At 37.7% G+C, this 17,956-nt stretch overlaps 1 protein-coding gene across 4 annotated transcripts; it reads right to left on the bottom strand.

The window, feature by feature from the left end:
• Positions 1-5,237: 5,237 nt before the first annotated feature.
• LOC131436017 (solute carrier organic anion transporter family member 74D-like) lies at positions 5,238-17,956 on the bottom strand. 4 transcript variants are annotated; one of them, XM_058604432.1, is made up of 8 exons: positions 17,935-17,955; positions 17,417-17,562; positions 15,404-15,868; positions 7,015-7,580; positions 6,163-6,959; positions 5,962-6,063; positions 5,578-5,897; positions 5,238-5,519 (listed from the first exon to the last, which is right to left on the bottom strand). In XM_058604432.1, the coding sequence occupies exons 3-8, from the start codon at positions 15,580-15,582 to the stop codon at positions 5,408-5,410; spliced, it is 2,076 nt and encodes a 691-aa protein (XP_058460415.1). In that variant the 5' UTR covers positions 15,583-15,868; positions 17,417-17,562; positions 17,935-17,955; the 3' UTR covers positions 5,238-5,407. The 4 variants fall into 4 exon arrangements, with proteins under 4 accessions (XP_058460415.1, XP_058460414.1, XP_058460416.1 ...); XM_058604431.1 differs by having other exon boundaries at positions 17,823-17,955; XM_058604433.1 differs by lacking the exon at positions 17,417-17,562 and having other exon boundaries at positions 17,935-17,956.

A 17,956-nucleotide genomic window follows, 5' to 3' on the forward strand; every position in this document is an offset into this window, starting at 1 on the left:
CATAACCGCGTGATTAACGTAGGACTGCATTCGAGATGTGTATAGATATTTATTGATTTGATACCGTTTGACCCTTTAAGATTTTGTAGTACTGAAAAGAACAATTTGGTTTCCAAAGATTGTGATTGTATTCTACGATCCAGGGTATTCCAGAAAGTAGGGCGCCATTCCAAATCATTTGCAAGTTTGAACCTAGATGATCGTACCATAAGTCGTACAATCGTTCATAACCTTGGTATTACGTTCCCGTAGTGGAATTTGACCTTCTGTTTCCACAGACTTCTCAGCCGATTCAATGTGTACAGAATCATTGCATGGCTGGTGCTACGATTCTACTGACACTACGAATCCTTCCAGGTCAGGGCTCGAACATACGACAACTGGTTTATAAGACCAGTGCCTTATGCATTGAGCCGCCAACCCGGGACGGACACACATCTTCAGCTGTACGGGACTCATTTCTCGCATTTAGAAGGGCCAAATTGTGGAATTCTCTACAATATTTAACACTGTTCGCAAATTTTTACTCGAATGCGATGCAGTCACATGCTAGCATTATTTTCACTCGTTTGGTGCGAATTTCGTACAGCAAAAAGTGCACACTTTGGATTTGCATAGAAGTAATCTTGAAAGTTCTTTAGATTACATTTAAAGCCATTAGAACGGCTGATTTTGTGTAATGTTGTATTTTTCTCCAATGCGAACGACCATCAGCAGGATGACGCAATCGCTCTTGTTTGAAGTGAAACTGGTTTTACAAACGACCCGCAAGACATTGCCGATTGATTTCTAACTGAATCATTGTTGTTAAGAGCTATCTTTTTTCTTGATTTGGTTTGTAGTTTTATCATAAATGGGCGGTTCCAACGGCCACAAAAATAGTATCATATTGAATATTGATATCGATTAGATCATTTCGAATTTGCATATTTCAGTGAAAGAAACTATCAAATCGCTGTACGGGATTTATTTCTGGCATTCAGAAGGACCAAATTGTAGAATTCTTCACGATTTTAAACACTGTTCGGAACATTTTTCTCGAATGCGATGCAGCCAAATGCTCACTAAGCTTTATTTGCATGTTCGTTTGGTGCGTATTTCGCACAACAAAAAGTACACAAAGCTAATCAAATTATTCTAGATTTGCACTAAACTGACGATTTTTAACTTCGATGTGCAAAGAAGCAATCTAATTAGTTCTTCAGATAACATTTAGAGCCATACGAATGGTAGATTTTGTGTAATGTTCTCCATTGTTGTCCTTTTTTTTGTTTTCTTTTTCTCCTCCGCAAACAACCAGCAGCTGGATGATACAATTACTCTTGGTTGAAGCGAAACTCAAACTGCGTATGTCCAACAGCAGATATAGTCACAGAATAACTTTTTCTGCGTTTAGGCTTGAAGAACGGAACCTCATATTTGGCATTGACTGAGCACCAGTTGAATAATGGCCGATGTGTCTCCGTTCATGGATTATCACAGACTGAAGCAAGCAAAAGGATCTATTTATAGATTCGGTTAATTTTGATGTTTCGTGTTAGGACCTATTTTTTCACTATTTAAACAATGTTTACGTTATAAACGTGGTATTAGAAACAATCATGCACCTTTTCCCAATTATTTCGTGAAAGAATTAGAGAAAATACTTAAACAGGGAAAAACTCATTAAGAAACCAAATCTGGAGTAATGTCGTTACACTTTCGTGTTGTGAAATTCTGAAAATGCACCCAGATGAGCATAGTAAAGAAAGACGTAGTCCTAAGTCAAAAAAGTTTCGCAGTATTTTATAATGCTCTCTTTTGCGCTTCTATAACGTATTATATTTTTTATTCCCGAGCGTAATCGTGTTTTGCTCAGGTCGAACAGTAAAATGTTTTCTTGGGGCAAAGCGGGGTTGGGCAAATCGGAGTATTGCACGATAAGCGGAATATTGAGTTTATTAATATACATAAATATTTGTACAAGTAAACTGCATTGTCATGGCATTTAATGAAATACTTCAATTTGCGGGGTTGAACAAATCGGACTAAAAACTTGCTCTGAAAAATTACTTAACGTAACGAATATTAAGGATAAAAATAGTTTGTAGTCAGGTTAAAAGTCATTAACGGCAGTGCAAATGTTTAGTCGCAATCTGATTTGAAAAGTGAAATCATTGAACTAAAATGTCCCCGCATTCAATCAGCAATTTAAATGATCTTCACCGTTGAAATAATATTCTGATACCTAGGTAATGCGCATCATTCTGCTGAATATGTCAGTTAATAACAAATATATCGAAATCAGGAAATAACTTCAGACGAGCTTTAGAACAGTGTGTTGGTTTTTACCGAACTTAGGCGAGACATTTGTTATCTCGTGTTACTTGAAGAGTTTACATCGCTTCACGTCAAAATTACTAAAGGAACAGGGGAATATACAAATTGTGTGATTGGAAGCGATTTCGATATTTCAAGAAACGTTGAACAATAAAAGAAAAAAATCTTTTTTTATATTTGAAGTAAAAAAGAGGGTTTTTAAATAAAGCAAAATCGTTCCCAAACTATTTACTGATGACTCGACTCGACCTCATGGTTTATTTATCTGTGCTTTAGCCAGCTTATGGTAAATTTTTCAGACAATCAAGGCAACAATTGCCAATTACCACATCTAGGATTGTCTAGTTGATAATTATTCTCAGACAATAGAAAAATCATTAAAAAAAAGCTATTTCCACGTAATTTATTTTCGTGCTATCCATCAAAGAAAAAGCCACAACAAAAAGCGTAAATATATTGTCATACTGGGTCGATATATATTTGGGCTCGTTTGAAAGCTGTTAAGATCTCAAAGATCAAGTTAAAGTGTTTTTTTTTCTTATGCTTTTTGTTCCAATACTTATACCGAATGTGCGTTAAAGAACGCTTGTGTATTTTCCGAACAATCTGTAAATAATTGGATTTACCTAAATTTATGCCAAAAATGAACTCCATAAAATTTTCCATATCATTAACTATAAGTGACAGTACTGCGGAAGCGGAAGGAAAATTCAAAAAAAAAAGTCATGAAAAATTTTATCGCTAGAGAAAGTCGAAACTGAACCGTTTATAATTTATTTTAGACCATTAAGTTGGAGAATATTAGAGAATAGCCAATATATGGAACAAATCAATCCATTTCCCTTCATGGAACCCATTCAGCAGTAGGTTATTGAACAATAAATATTCAGCTCTGATTGAACACTTTCAAAAATTAAATTTTTAACAGGTTGTATCCAAAACAAGTATGCCGAAACTACCATTTATGAACTAAACAGGGGCTCGTTAATCGAATTATTTCATAAAGAAAAGTTTACGTTGTTTTGAATTAATTTCATAAAGAGTTTACGTTGTTTTGAATTAATTTCATAAAGAAAAGTTTACATTCATAGGGATTTGGTTCGTAAAAAAAGTTTACGTCATTTGAAATTTACTTCGTAAAAAAATTATGCATTGAATGTTGTAAAACCTAGGAGCTGAAAAACAATGGTTGGGGTTGTTTCAAAACTCAAAATGGTGGCCTCCGGTTCATTGATATTCCCTGAAAACCCTTACAATATGGGTAGTTTGAATCGGTTTTGATGAGTAGGTACCTAAAAACAATATTTAAGGTCGATCTGAATCAAGCAATCAGTCAATCAGTGCATCTCCATCACAGCAATCGTTTGCTACATTTGACATTTGCATCATTATCATTATTGGACTTAGTCGAGACAAGAAGGTTTTCGTGTTGGATTGGAAATATCGAAGATTTCAGGAATTCAGAAATCACACAATGGCGATCCTGCCAGGAGACGACAGTTAGTTTGTTCGTCATAGTAAGTTGACGGATGAATTTTTTCTCAAGAAAAGCACGAAAAGAGAATAGATAAAAAAAAATTAATGCAACTTGATTTATAATTGAGAAAATGCGGCCGCGATTCGGAAAAAGGTTTAGTGCGGATCGGGACTGACACGTAAGAATTTTACAGTATCCCAGTTATAATAATTTTCAAAGAATATTGATAACAGTACGTTTGGGTGTTCTTGCTAAATTCATGTCTTATATATATGAATGTTTGGGTCGTTTTTTGAAGCTCGTTGAAACTCGTTTTTTGAAGCTCGTTGAAGTCGTTTTTTGAAGCTCTAATGAAGAAAGGAAACAAATCGTCAACAGAAACGACACTGTTTACTCCTTGTTCTTTCCACTAGGGATTGAAAGTCATAGTATATTTCTAGAGAAACGACAAGATTTTAGCTATCCAAAAAAGGAACAAAAAAAAAATTTTTTTTCGCGTAAATCACTGCCAAAAATTCATAGTTCCGAAGGTACGTGCGACCGAGAAGTTGGTAGACAAAGAGAAGACTGAACTGAAAATAGAGTCGAACATCGAAAAATGGTCGCCATTTTGTTTTATTTCTGTGAACATTTTTCATTCTAGTTCCGACCATAGTCAATTCAATGCAAAATATTAAAATGTTTTGCTGTTTGCTTTACAATGATTGGTTTCAAAGAAATGATGACACCCACTAACAAATCGAACGAGTTTGAGCAACGGTTTTCAGAGCAACTATAATGAAAAAGAAGAAGTGTGCACGCCGGTGAGGACCCTGGTGTACGGCTCGCATAAGAGAAGCGTGGGGCACGCATTCAGCAAAAGCGCAATTCATCGTTAAAATTTAGTTTTTCCTTGCTGCGAAAAAGATTGTCATAGCAAGGCCATCGTTACCTTCTGAAAATTTAAAAATTCACTTGATCACTCAATTCTGATCACTTGAGTGTATTGATGTGAGAGCGCGTGAGAGCGATTCATGCGAAGAAAATGTGTTTCACTCGCGTCAGCTGCTTTAACCACAAGCACATACTCAAATTCTATCTATTCGACACTGAGAAGAAGTGCGCTTTCCTTTTTGTGTGATGTTCGCTTCTTGCATCTTCTGCGTAGACAAGAATCTTACACCAGCGAGTATCACTCTGGTGAAATGCCATCACTGTATACCTCTTTATAAGTGATTTTTTTAAAATGTTTTTGGAGGAACCAAACCTTAAACTAAAAAAATCAATACCTCTCTTAATTACTGGAAATGCTTTCTTGTTCCGCAATTTGTTTAGTTATCGTTAGGATCTTTCTACCGACAGTCGTTTTCCGAAAGTTCCTTTACCGAAAACCGATAACCCTTCACCCAAGGTCATTTCACCGTTTCACAATTTAATTGTAAAAATATACTTATATGGGACTGGTATTCGATATTTTTAATACTTATAATTCACAACTAATTCTTTTTTTTCTTAATGATTAGATGCTGAAATCAAAATATATCAGAGTAATGCGAAGTTAAACATGGGAGCTACAGGAATTAGTGAAAATTTAGACGCTTCTGCAACCAACCTAGTTTTGCTGTTTGCTGGTTAAATATCATCATCATTGAATATCTCTAGATCCTTGACGTAATACCACACTCCCAAATCTAATGTTGTCCCTAGAAGCACAAACGCCGCTGCTGTGTAGTTCAACAGGTACCTGTTCTCGAATGACACGTCGTTAGACTCCCCACAAATAGTAGTACTATGAATTTTACCTCAAGGATTCTCCATCATACAACCAGCAGTTGCCTTGTCCCGAACATGTCTTCCCCCATACCAGACAAGTGGAATCCAGGACATATCCGTAGAAGATCGGACTCGGTATTAGTGCCATCAGACTGACCATGAACATTCCCAGGCCAATCGAAACGGTTTTATCCTCAATCTCGACACACCGCACCGACACCAACAAGTTGCTGGTCAATCCCGTTGCACCGGAAAACTTCAGGAAACACATCACCACTAGGAAGATAAGAAATTCACTCTGACAGCCCACCGGACATGGTCCGTCCAAGGCCTTGCCGTTATCCGCCGGCTGTGATAAGGTCGATATATTTTTCGATAAGGGAAAATGTTCAATGTTTAGAATTTATTCTTACCTCTCTATTGAAAGAATTGAAACTATCTAAGCTACTATTTGATGGTTGTACGAAATTTGAGGAGATATTTTTATCAAATACACACGAACACTGGTTGTATGTCTGAAATGATTCATAAATTAAATGAAACAAATCCCAACATCAGTCTTTATTCGTCATGCTCAAAATTAATTACACATTTTCTGCAAAGCCGTTACTCACCTCAACATCTTCGATTCGTTGCTGATTTTTGCATCCAGCATGGCACGCAGAAATGTAAGTGTTGCCGTCTTCTCCACAAATTGGTGAGTACTGTACAAAGTCACAATGACATACAGAAGTACACGCTGATGGATCATTGATCGTAACAGAACTCTCGCTAGCTGGACATCCCAGGAAGGCATAGGTGATCATTCCCATCACCGATGAAATCCCGACTAGTACATTCCATGCTGCCAAGTAGCGTGCACGTGGTTTGTATCTTGTAATCACTAGACCCGAAACCAGAATTCCAATCGCTGAAAATGTCATTGCCACCGTTCCAGTAACGAAGTTAGACGTAGATGCAGACTGTTTGTATTGCGTTTCAATGTACTTCGGAGTGAAAATCCAGTATGGCATGTAACCAAAAAAGTAGAAAACGGTTGCGAAATTATTCAACATGAGGGTTTTGTTTTTCACCAAACGCTTGAAAGCTTCAATCATATCCTCGAATGAAACCGGTCGGTCACTTTTCTCTTTAGGATCCATAAGAGACAGTTTTAGTTTCCGTTTCTCAGCCAACATTCTGTTCCGTGCAGCAATTCGTGGCAGCTGCCTGGGGAACATTGCAATAAGCAAGGCAAATATTGCCGTTAACGATCCCAACACCAGCCATCCGATCCACCAAGCACCTAACCAGCGTGGATCCTCATTTGTGATTGTCGGTGTCAGTGTCGGTGAAATGTACAGTTCCAGACAGTACGAGGCCAGCGTGTATCCCATGGCCGGGCCCAACATCCTCATGAAAAAAGAAACACCTTGAAAGCCAAGCCTTAATCGAGTCAGAGAGAAGAAAATGACCTCAATACTCACTTATAAGTGCCGGAGATTTGGACTTTTTTATGTTATCATCCATGTAGGAAATACCCAGATTGTAATGCATCGTACTGCCTATACCGGAGATGAGTTGAGCGACAAACAGGATCACCTGCGGAGCGAAATTGCCTTCTTCGAGTTCACATTCGGTATCCCTAATCCTTTCCAAGCGACATAACGATCCACCTTTTGGAACACCATAGCCTATCTCTGTTGAATTGTCATCAGCGGCTTCGTGGTAGTTCGTGGTCAAACCGAGTGCAGCTTCACCCGGTCCATAGATCAGATGAGGTAACGCATTGAGCCAACAAAAGGCAACGATTGTCAACAGACTGAACGCCAACCAGCGCGGACGGTGACCTTTACCAGCGTAATAGCTCAGCACGGTCGACAGGAACAGCGAACTGATATCGTTTCCGACGGAAATGATTCCGGTGTTCCGGCTGGGAATTTTGAATCTTTTCTCTATGGTGCTGATGGTTCCACTGAAATAGGAGTAACTCCCGGTGACAAGACATCCGATCACTCCGTTCAAGAAGACAAAGGATCTTTTGTTGGCGAATCTGGTGGGAATTGATTGCGATTAATATGCAATAATAAGTAATTAAGATGGTCACGTCCATACAGGTCACTTGGGGATTTTTAGGAATGTTAATTTAATAACTATTGTTGTAGCTTGTACTATTCGAAGGTTTTTCTGGATCACTACATGTGGCAAAGGATTGATTAATAGTAAGATTAGAAAATGATCGGAATTAATCAGAATACATTTTATTTGTTGTTAAGCCGACATGAGTTGTCTAGAGCTTGGTTGATAACTTTTGTCAGTACCCAACGAGTAAAACGACTGGAAAAAGTTAATGAATGAAATCGAGAAAATGGAAATTTGCGAAAAAGATACCATAGAACCGAAATTCAAACCCGAAACTTGTTTATATCAGTGGGAATCATTTTGTCAATTAAACTACTCTACATGTTAGTCATTACGTAAGAATCAACCTAATCTAACACATGTTCAACTGTACATGGGCGCTACGGTCGTTTAATGTTTCCAACGGCTTTCCAGCATTTCTACACTACATTTATACCACGTAAGAAAAACTCGTGACATTTCGCAGAACGCTTCAGTCTCAGCGATGACCTCATCAAGCGATACAAATCTCTTTCCAGCAAGCTTCGTTTTTCAAATTCGAGAACAGAAAATAGTTTCTAAGTTTCAAAATCTGACGAATATGTTGAATGCGATAGCAATTAAAACTTCAATTAATGGAATTTAGTCATCATAACAGGTATACAACTTTGCTTCCGCCGTTTTCCGATAGGTAGCTGTACTGGCTGACGCTGGTTAAAATACATAGATGATAATGCCTTTAAAATGAGTGTGTACAGTGCCTAACGAATTGTCATCGCCGTTTCAGTGACAGTTGTTCTTTTTTTTCGTATTATTCACGCTCGAAAATGTCTGTTTATGTGCCCAATTCTCGCCATTTGCGGGAAGTTTTACTTTTCTGTTACAATTCGATAAAAATATGTAGCTGAAGCGCATCGAAAGTTTTCAGAAACTTACTGTGATGCTTCTCTGAGTAAAAGAACGTGTCGGGAGTGGTTTCAACGTTTTAAAAATGGTGACTTCGACGAGAAAAAAACCTTCAAAGATGAATAACAATTTACTACGAGCTCTTAAATCCGGGTGCAACCATCACAGGAGATCACTACCGAACGCAACTGATGCGCCTTAGTCGCGCACTAAGAGAAAAGCGGCCACAGTATCAAGAGCGACATGGCAAAGTCATCCTCCAATACGACAATGCTCGGCCTCACGTCGCAAAAGTGGTCAAAAAGTACCTGGAAACGCTGAAATGGGAAGTCTTGCCCCACCCGCCGTATTCCCCAGATGTCGCCCCTTCTGACTTCCACCTATTCCGTTCGATGGCACACGACCTGGCAGATCAACATTTTCAATCCTTCGATGAGTTGGAAAAATGGATTGCTTCATGGATAGCGTCAAAAAAGGACTCCTTTTTTCGAGCCGGGATCCGAAAATTTCCGGAAAGATGGGAGAAAGTTGTTGCTAGCGACGGACAATACTTTGAATAATACATCTGTTGGCACTTTTTCACAATAAAGCTTTAAATTTTGGAAAAAAACGGCGGAAGCAAAATTGTACACCTAATAACTTATCGTTTTTGATCGGCTGCGAGAAAATGTGACACCCTCTTTTTCAAAATTCACGTGATTATTTCGATGTTAGTTATCTTATACAATTTCTCTTTTCGACTGTCCATAAGGATTTTTCCGAACAACAACCACATTGGAATAACCAGAGAGTTGTGTATCATTGGTGCTTGCACGAGCAAGTTTGAATTCAGCGAACCAGTCAACAATGGTTGATTTACTTGAAGCAGGGCCTGAATAACGTTATCCAGGCCATTTACTATCTTGCACAGTATCTTTTCATGGGAAAAAGCGGGAGGGTACTGTCAGAGACATAACTGGATGACGTGAATACGAATAAAGCTGGCATTCTTTTTCTACACATCCGAATATCGATAATTGTTTCGGTTATAGTGGTTTTAACTTTAAAGTCATTCGCCTATTCGGGTCAGCAAAACCTTCTGACCCTACGTGCGGGGTTGGTAATCGATCCCAGGTGAACTTCGTGAAAGGCATCAACTTACCCATCACGCTATACCCGTCCCTCTTATATACTGATATGTATATCACAAACTAGATATTGTTTGTGACCAAGCCAGTTGTAATTCCACATAAAAAAGGTATTGTTTGAACATCATTCAGTTCTTATATAAATTGATGCATAGTTGGATTTAGTTAAGTGAAGGGTTGTCAGCAGTGTTAGTTAGAATAAGCGGCAATAGTAAAATGATTCTATCGCAATTATCCACTAACCATACAGAATCGGATCGTGAAACAAGAATAAGCGATCGTTTGTTGCTTCAGAGATACTCCCCACAGAACCGAGCTAACCTTTGATTCTCAGACAGGTCATCGAGAGAAATTCGCTCTCGCACTGGTGTCTATTGTATGTTAAATGAACCATGCCGGTTTTTTGTTGCTGCGATAATATCCGTCTCTCTCATTTGGATGAAATTTGAGTTATTCCTTCACGAATTTTCGAACTATTGATCGAACGCTCTTCATCAAGTTCCGGACAAGTGTTGCATCGCATTTTTTGGACGCTTGAGCTCAAATTTTGTTGATCTCCTGCATGTTCCCAGCTGCCTTATCAGTCTTCTTGAAGACCCTCTTTACGATTGCCCAGTAACGTTCGATGGGTCGAAGCTGAGGGCAATTTAAAGCAAAGTCTTGGCATTACATTTCTTTCGTGGAATTTGGCCTTTCTGTTTCAACAGACTTCGCAGCCGATTCTTAGCGTACAGAATCATTGCATGGCTAGTACTATGGATCCTACTGACACTAAGAATCCTTCCAGCTGGCTTGTAAGACCAGCGGGCAATTTGGTGGATTGATATTTTTCTCAACGAAACTCACAGGAACATATTGCTTGCCATACCAGTACCTTTCGACCGAATTTCTCCACTTGAATCGATCTGTCCGCATCGCTCACATCCTCCCCAACGACGATAGTAAAGTATTGTGGACCTGGAAGGGTATTTGAATCCTCCTTTTCATAAGTCTCATCGTCCATCAAAACGCATGCATCCGGACACTGCAAAAAACGCGGTTACAATTTCCGGGTTCTTGATGCAGCTCGCTTCTTGTAGGTCTTCAGGTGATTTCGGTTCTTGATACGCTGGATCATTCCGACACTCGTTCCTGCCTTTTTTGGCCAAATCACGTATTGACATTGACATTCTTGATGATTAGAGATACTAGTTTCTGATCCAGATTCGGGTTGGAAGAACCTGGTTTTCTGCTTCTTCCTGGTAGTTCATCCAAAGAATAGTGTTCCCCAAACTTATTACTGCTGGTTTTAACACTGGCTTGATGAATTCCAAACCGCTTCGCCAATTTTCGTATCGTAACACCCTGCTCACATAGCCATGTATCCAGAACCTTAATTTTCACCTTAATTGATCTGAGCATAAGAAACCATCACAAATACATGCGTACAACACAAATGTATGTGGGTAGCTTTTTTTCGATACACTCCTTATTATAACAACACAAGCTATATTGATCCACCAAATATAAATAACGGGTTTTCAACATTAAAAAAAATGAAAAATCATTCCGCGGTGTATAACATTTATAGTGTATAGTATTGGCAAGATTTCGATATGAAGTTTGCATTTTCAAAATTTACCCTTTACATTAATGAGTAAAACTTTATTTTTAGTAGAATGAAATATCCAAAAATATCTCGAAGTTGAAGTTTTCTAAAATGATTGGTATGAACAAGCATTAAGGTGAAATTAAGTGCCATTATAAGGTGCGCAAAATTCCAAACACATAGAAATACAGAATATTTTCAGTGCTAGAGTACTGTGGGCTTACGACATGTTTTGGTTCCTAGTAAAATAGGTACTAACTATGGATGGTTCTAAACCATGAGTATTTTTAATTGACTAATATGAAAAAGATATATTTAAGCATGTTGTATAATTCAGTCATCGAATTTACAACCAAAATGCTCTTATGATTGATTGACTCGCCCATAGCGAAATTGTTCATTCTTTGTTACAGATCAAAAGTTTTGGCATGAGATGTGCACTGCTCATTCGGTTCATAAGCGAGACATGTGAATGCTGAGTGTGATACTTGTTATGGTCGACTGATTACCTATACATCTATGTAGTTCTTTAGAAACTCTCAATACTCAGATACATGGACATTACGAGTAGTAAGAATTTGATCATTCATAACAATACTCTAAAACTTTATGAGTTTGACGAATCCAATCAGTTATTATAAATCTCATAAAATACGTTTTTCTTTAATATTCTTATGAATTTTGAGTTCACAATTAAAATCGCCAAAAACGAGCATATTGTAAGAAATTTTGTTTAAGTATATCATTACACAAAACTTTTTTCACGAACCAAACCCCAAATAACGTAAACTTTTTTTCGAGCTGCCTCTTTTTACGAACCCCCGTTTAGTTCATAAATGAAGGTTTCGATTTACTACAGATCTTTTCAAAATTTTAAGGCCATCCTCGAATTTCAAGTTTTCACGTGATTTTGATGGGACCACCCTAACTCAACGATGGCAATCGATGAAGAAAACACAAATACAAGCAAAACATTTTCGTATCGCATATTTGTTGACAAACAAAGCCGAAGCAGCTGAAGTTAGTAATTATCCCTTTTCAAAATTATAAGGCCACCTTGTATGTTTGTCTGTTTGTGTTGAATTTAGTGATTATAAATATCATTTTTATTCATTTAACAGCGTTATGTGACTATGGGTAAGCGAAAAAGACTAAATCAACAAGAACAAGGACAAATTTTGGCCTTCAAGAAGGTAGGATTGGGGATCAGGAAAATTGCAGGAGAAATTGGTCGTAGCAGAATTGCGGTCGCAAATTTTCTGAAAAATCCAGCAAAGTATGGTCAGAATTTAAAGCAGGATGCAAAAAGAAACTGTCAGAGAGATACTCGTCGAATTGTCAATAAATCTTCGAATTCTACCTTGAGTTGCTCACAAATCCGCACTGAACTTAAGTTGGAAGCTTCAGTTTCGACGGTTTGGAGGGCATTAAAACTTTCGCCCAACATAGTTCGAGCAAAAATGAGCAGTGTTCCTCTTTTACTACCTCACCACAAGGAAGCACGACTGGAACTCGCACGTCGGAACATGCCCCAAGATTGGAAATAGGTATGAACATGTTCTGCAATATTAAAAAAAAAAACAAACGCATTTCAACTATTTAATAACAAATGTGTTAAACTATTACAGGTGATATTCTCAGATGAAAAAAAGTTTAACCTAGACGGACCAGACGGATTAAACGGTTATTGGCGTGATCTACGTAAGGAACCACGATATTTCTCAAAGAGAAATTTTGGCGGTGGATCTGTAATGGTTTGGGGTGCGTTCTGTGCAACCGGCAGGCTGGAACTTCAATTTGTATCGCACAAAATGAAAATTTCCGATTACATAAATGTTCTCAAAGCTAGTTTGCTGCCGAGTCCAAGAAAATTGATATTTTGAACTGGCCAGCTTGCTCACCGGATTTAAATTCAATTGAGAATCTCTGGGGTAATATGGTACGACAAACTTATGCCGATAATCGTCAATTTTCATCATTACAAGAGCTAAAAAGTGCTATTCTTCAGTCTTGGGAAGCTATTGAACTGGCAACAATGCAAAAATTGGTGCAAAGTATGCCAACTCGTATTTTTCAGACAATAATCCGTTCCGGTGGAGCAACGGATCATTAGATGCTTTTTGTTGCTTATTTTAATCATCCGAACCTCAATAAACCGCAAGTGGCCTTATAATTTTGAAAAGCCATTTTTCCTTAAAACGTTCTATCACAAAAATTTTTCAGCGAAATCAATCAACTCTTGGACTCACATTCGTGTGTTGCAATCTAATTTCATGTTCCATCGAAAAAAAATAATCCTAAAACTATTCCTTTTTTTGTATCTTGAAATTTATGGGTGGCCTTATAATTTTGAAAAGGTCTGTAGTACATATTTTTGATAAAGGCATAATTACACAAACATATGAATTAATAAATTTTACGTCACGATAGTCACGATTTTAACTATAAGGACCATACAAAGTGTAAATGTTCTCTGTTCATTAACATTGCCTTCGGAAATACATTTAGTGACATCTCAGGATAGTTTAATTAGTAGAATAGTTTCAGTTATTGGAAAAGAATAGCAAATATAAGCCCTGCCTCTGAGAAAAACTTTCTTCATTTCTGGAAATCCATCTCATTATCTATCGTATTCCAGGTTTTCTGTTGGGTATTGAGATATAGCTAAATTAAGTTATTGATGACTTAAAGCCATTGAATCAAATTAAAAAGAAAAAAAATAATTTAATTCAACTTTACTATACTTGTTTAAATTAAAATCATAAAGAATTAATACAGTTCGCTCGTACATCTCAACCAAGTCAGTCGATAAACTAAAACCGCTTACGTTCGGGACAGAAGAAACCAAGTACTACAGTATTGTTGGTGAACAATACAACGATCTCGAAACGAGTGAACCAATCGAACAAAAGCTACCGCCGGTACGAAAGAATACAATTATTGTTGACTTCAGACAGTGCAAAATTCGACCTTCGATACGAGAACTTGAAGGTTTGCTTAAGGAGCAAATGCATCTTGACATTAAACGTGTGCATTTACTTCAATGCAATAAGACCAATAATGTTGTTTATATCTAGTTCTATAAAGAGCTGGATGCAATTCAATTCGCTAAAGACAATAATAATGTGCACTATGTGGAGCATGAAAATATCAAGTACAACATTCCAGTATATATGGAAGACAGTGCTATAGAAGTGCGTGTGCATGATCTTCCCTCAAGCGTCATCGATCCTTATATTCGTAAAACTATGTCAGAAAAAGGAGAGATTCTCTCTATCGAAAAAGAAAAGTGGAAGAATTTTTTCCTCGGTATTCTAAATGGCGTACGTTTGTTACGCATGCGCTTGAGGAGGCCTATACCTTCTTATGTAACATTCGGTCAGGATACAAGAATACCGTGCAAATCACTTGTTACCTATGACAATCAGATGGCCACATGTCAATATTGCCAAAAAGCACTACGGTAAGCCATGTGATAAACCGGACAAGGAGACAACTATACCAAAGGACAACGGTGCTTCCTTTACACCAACCCCAAGCAACCCCAGTACACCTGTGACAGTCACCAACAACAGGGAAGTATCCCCTTCAACGAAACCATCCAACGTAACCCCTATAGAACAAAGTACACCAGCTGCAGTTAACAACTTACCATCCAACCAACCAGCAACTGCAAACAATGTACAATAAGGCGCATCTACAGCAACTAGCAACGAAATCAACAACAATACCACGGCAATGGATGACGAGACGAACAAACTGCCCCTCAATCCTCGCAGGAGGAAAATGGAAGCTCCTCTCCCCCTAGAAAAAGGGTGACAACGAGATCCAATACAAAAAAAATTATCTAAAAACTCAGCTAAATCGGCCACGTAAAGCTTGTACGCAAATTGGCCTGAATAAAATATCTTTTAAATAAAAAAAAATAATAAAGAAATAATTTAATATATCATAACGAATACAATCATAGGAATCATCAGGTGACGTATACGTAGTACGACCCCGGAGAAATTTTGCCCGGTCTTCTAAATCCAACACTGTCGAATGAGACCCGTACCGGGGACAACCTTACATTATAACAAACAGGGGGAGAAAGGGGACCAAAAAACTCTGGATATAAATCAGTAAACTTACATCTGTAAATATTTTCCTTTTAAAATCCAAAACCCACAGGTTGTATCGTTGCTCAGTGACACAGTGATTGACCTATCCTGTACACGTTGAATCTTGTTGACCACTTCGGATTTTTCGTTAGCACTTTCCTCTTCAACATCGGTTATGGCGCCCATTCTCTGCGACTTTACACTTTCCATTTTTTCTGTAGCTCACCACTTTGCAAATAACTTTCCTCTGTTTCTCTGTAGTTAGCCAGTGCAGTGTAGTTAGTTAGTGCAGTGATTTTTTTGCATATACCACCCAAATCGGCAAAGATTGGCTCCAAAAGCAATGTTTGATAATTGTCTGGGAAACCGAGAACAATTCTATGTATCGCATCAGAAGTTTCTTCGCGAATGAGAGCAGATTTGGTTGTAGTCATCACCTTAGGTAAACGATTATCAGTTTGAGTTATTTCTTCGCAAACTATGGTGAGATTAATTTCTGAAAAAATCAACGAACTTTATTGTTTATTTCAGTGCGATCAAATACTGGAACTAAGCTTCAAGTTTTTGATAGTTTTCAACAGAGTAATGGTAATAACACATTGATTTGGTAGTAATTAGAATAGTTTATTTTTCTAAAACAGCTCTTTTCAAGAATTCATATCTCTTGAACCACAGATCCGTGGCCAATAATCCAGAACTGTCTTCATTATTTTAAGGAAATGTTTTAAATATCGCGCACAGTGATCATGTATAGAACAATGATATTATTATATTTTTCTTCTGACTCGATTATAGAAGTATTAAACTTAAGGTCATTAGCCTCTTTGGGTCTAAAAAACTTTCTGACCCTATGTTCAAGATTGGGAATCGAACCCAGGTGGGCTGCATGAATGGCATCGATTAACCCATCACGTTCCTGATATGATCATTAAGATGAGACAAAATTTGGATTTCAGCTCCACCAAACTTTTCGTGTTCCTTTTGAGTCCCATAAGAGTTATGGAAGTAAAATGAGCTCGATCGATGAAACTATAGGGTGATTTTTTAAGAGCTTGAGAACTTTTTTAAACAATAAAACGCATAAAATTTGCAAAATCTCATCGGTTCTTTATTTTAAACGTTAGATTGGTACATGACATTTACTTTTTGGAGATAATTTCATTTAAATGTTGACCGCGGCTGCGTCTTAGGTGGTCCATTCGGAAAGTCCAATTTTGGGCAACTTTTTCGAGCATTTCGGCCGGAATAGCCCGAATTTCTTCGGAAATGTTGTCTTCCAAAGCTGGAATAGTTACTGGCTTATTTCTGTAGACTTTAGACTTGACGTAGCCCCACAAAAAATAGTCTAAAGGCGTCAAATCGCATGATCTTGGTGGCCAACTTACCGGTCCATTTCTTGAGATGAATTGTTCTCCGAAGTTTTCCCTCAAAATGGCCATAGAATCGCGAGCTGTGTGGCATGTAGCGCCATCTTGTTGAAACCACATGTCAACCAAGTTCAGTTCTTCCATTTTTGGCAACAAAAAGTTTGTTAGCATCGAACGATAGCGATCGCCATTCACTGTAACGTTGCGTCCAACAGCATCTTTGAAAAAATACGGTCCAATGATTCCACCAGCGTACAAACCACACCAAACAGTGCATTTTTCGGGATGCATGGGCAGTTCTTGAACGGCTTCTGGTTGCTCTTCACTCCAAATGCGGCAATTTTGCTTATTTACGTAGCCATTCAACCAGAAATGAGCCTCATCGCTGAACAAAATTTGTCGATAAAAAAGCGGATTTTCCGAATGGACCACCTAAGACGCAGCCGCGGTCAACATTTAAATGAAATTATCTTCAAAAAGTAAATGTCATGTACCAATCTAACGTTTAAAATAAAGAACCGATGAGATTTTGCAAATTTTATGCGTTTTATTGTTTAAAAAAGTTCTCAAGCTCTTAAAAAATCACCCTGTATATTTTCGCGCCAAAGATTGAATGGTTCTACATTTACGAATTCTTGGAAAAACCTAAACATTACCCTAATACAAAACAGGATTACCCAAACTACGAAACTATACTCTTCGGAAAAATTAAACTTTCACTTGACGTAAATTCATGCATCTCGTAATTTTTTTAATGATGACATCTGTCAACATGTGAAAATAAATATTGTGTCTGCTTCGATGTCAACTTCAGTTCCGTTAGCTGTAAAATTAATGATATCCATGACTCATTTTGACATGCTTTGATATGTAATTGCGACGCTCCTTTTATGTGCATCTAGAGACGTAAATTTACACAACTTTTTTAAAGTATGTAGAAACAATAGTGCAATGTTGTTCGATTTGGATTATATCCACTAATTTTTTTGACATTCTAGGTTACACCGGTTCTTGTAACGCTAATCTTATTTCGTTAACTTTCACTACTGTTTTCCTTTTCCACTTATCCGTTTTTCAATTTACTAAAACTAAATATACTCTGGCGTTAACTAGTGCCCTTTTGAGCGTTTATTATGAAGAAGCAAATGTGCAAAATTTTGCTATCTGTTAATTAGCTAAGCCTCTCAAAGTTTACTTGTGGAACGGTCGCGATCTCA

The sequence above is a fragment of the Malaya genurostris genome, chromosome 3 (genome assembly GCF_030247185.1).
Source record: "Malaya genurostris strain Urasoe2022 chromosome 3, Malgen_1.1, whole genome shotgun sequence".
Taxonomy (NCBI): Eukaryota; Metazoa; Arthropoda; class Insecta; order Diptera; family Culicidae; genus Malaya; species Malaya genurostris.

What these genes read in the sequence shown, in the direction of transcription:
- LOC131436017 (XM_058604433.1), bottom strand. Translation starts at nt 15,582, where the DNA reads ATGGAAAGTGTAAAGTCGCAGAGAATGGGCGCCATAACCGATGTTGAA. An exon ending in AACGAATCGAAGATGTTGAG is followed by an intron (nt 6,064 to 6,162) that starts GTGAGTAACGGC and finishes GAATCATTTCAG; the next exon opens with ACATACAACCAGTGTTCGTG. An exon ending in TCAATTCTTTCAATAGAGAG is followed by an intron (nt 5,898 to 5,961) that starts GTAAGAATAAAT and finishes ACCTTATCACAG; the next exon opens with CCGGCGGATAACGGCAAGGC.